At 37.7% G+C, this 1781-nt stretch overlaps 1 protein-coding gene across 1 annotated transcript; it reads left to right on the top strand.

The window, feature by feature from the left end:
* Positions 1–35: 35 nt before the first annotated feature.
* LOC112100845 (extensin-3-like) lies at positions 36–737 on the top strand. Its single transcript, XM_024190691.1, has one exon. It carries the CDS (start codon positions 36–38, stop codon positions 735–737), a length of 702 nt encoding a protein of 233 aa, XP_024046459.1.
* The last annotated feature ends 1044 nt before the right edge of the window (positions 738–1781 follow it).

Raw genomic sequence — 1781 nt, 5'->3', positions numbered from 1 at the left:
CTGGGATTTTCAAGGTCATCAAAATGATAGCGAAAATGGTCAATATTTGGCCACATCTAGTCTATGCATTGGTATTATGCTTTGTTGCAACTCATGTAGCTGCAGACAACGGCATGCCATACACTTATGCTCCACCAACATACACTCCACCACCCTACATGTATAAGTCGCCACCGCCTCCACCACCGTATGTTTACATGTCCCCGCCGCCTTATTCTTACAAGCCACCTTATGGACGCGATCATAAATCTCTTCCACCTTATGTCTACACATCGCCATCACCATCACCTTCTCCTCCTTACGTCTACATGTCACCTCCACCTCCATACATATACAAGTCACCTCCTCCACCATACGTCTACAAGTCTCCACCACCACCACCTTATGTCTATATGTCCCCACCACCATATCTCTACAAGTCCCCACCTCCTCCATATGTGTACAAGTCCCCACCACCTCCTCCGTATGTGTACAAGTCCCCACCACCTCCTCCGTATGTGTACAAGTCCCCACCACCTCCTCCGTATGTGTACAAGTCCCCACCACCTCCTCCGTATGTGTACAAGTCCCCACCACCTCCTCCGTATGTGTACAAGTCCCCACCACCTCCTCCGTATGTGTACAAGTCCCCACCACCTCCTCCGTATATGTACAAATCTCCACCTCCACCTCCTTATGTTTACAATTCCCCACCCCCTCCGTACATCTATAAGTCACCTCCACCACCTTACTACTAAACAAGTCACTGTTTATACTTGGAGCAAATAAATGTATGCTTCGCGGAAACCTTTATTAGTTTTATAATTTTTCTTGTGTAATTTATTTCTACTTATTTTTCTTATCCACTTATATTTATGTTATCTTTTTTTAAACCCCTTGGTTTGCAGGTTATGAAAGTATAAAGCCGCAACAGTTTCGTTTCTCAAATAAGGCTTATATATCAGGAACGAAGGCATGCAATATGGATGCTTTACAGTTCTTAGTGATTATTTGCCTTTTGTTTTGTTATTTTGTTTTAATGTTCTCTTACTGTCATACTTCAATCAACCATATTAGTATGTCTCTGTGTTTGTACATTATTCGTTCCTCCACGTTTGTTCGAGTTATCAATATTTTGAAGTAAATAAAAGAATTCATGCATGCATGGATTATAAAGTACTTGAAAGAAAAATGCTGGCGCCTAATTGTTTATCCGGAGGGAACTAATTCTAATAACAAATTTACATAAAATAGGGAGCATACAAGGTACATAAAATATGGACCATATCTTATCACTAAATTCGTTTTAATGTAGATTCAATTTGACTATTTACCCTTATAACATAAAATGATCAAATAAAAAAAATCGTTACTATGTCAAAATTATTAATTTAGGAATATGTATGGAAAAAGTCTTGCGTATTCCAAGATTGTTACTCCTTTTCCATTTACTCATGGTCACTTGTATACTTCAACCAATCATGATAATATTCACTCATACACAGCAAACAGAGAATCAAGTACTTGAAAGTATTTGAAAGAAAATTACCGGTGCCTAATTGTTTATCCTGGAGGGAACTAATTCCAATAACAAATTTACATAAAATAGGGAGCATACATGGTACATAAAATATGGATCATATCCTATCACTAAATTTGCCTTAATGTAGATTCAATTTGACTATTTACCCTTATAACATAAAATGATCAAATTGAAAAAAAAAATTCGTTACTATGTCAAAATAATTAATTTAGGAATATGTATGGAAAAAGTCTTGGGTATTCCAAGATTGTTGCTCCTT

This window comes from Citrus clementina, unplaced genomic scaffold (assembly GCF_000493195.1).
Source record: "Citrus clementina cultivar Clemenules unplaced genomic scaffold, Citrus_clementina_v1.0 scaffold_2, whole genome shotgun sequence".
Taxonomy (NCBI): Eukaryota; Viridiplantae; Streptophyta; class Magnoliopsida; order Sapindales; family Rutaceae; genus Citrus; species Citrus x clementina.
This window is presented reverse-complemented; position numbering and strand designations above follow the sequence as displayed.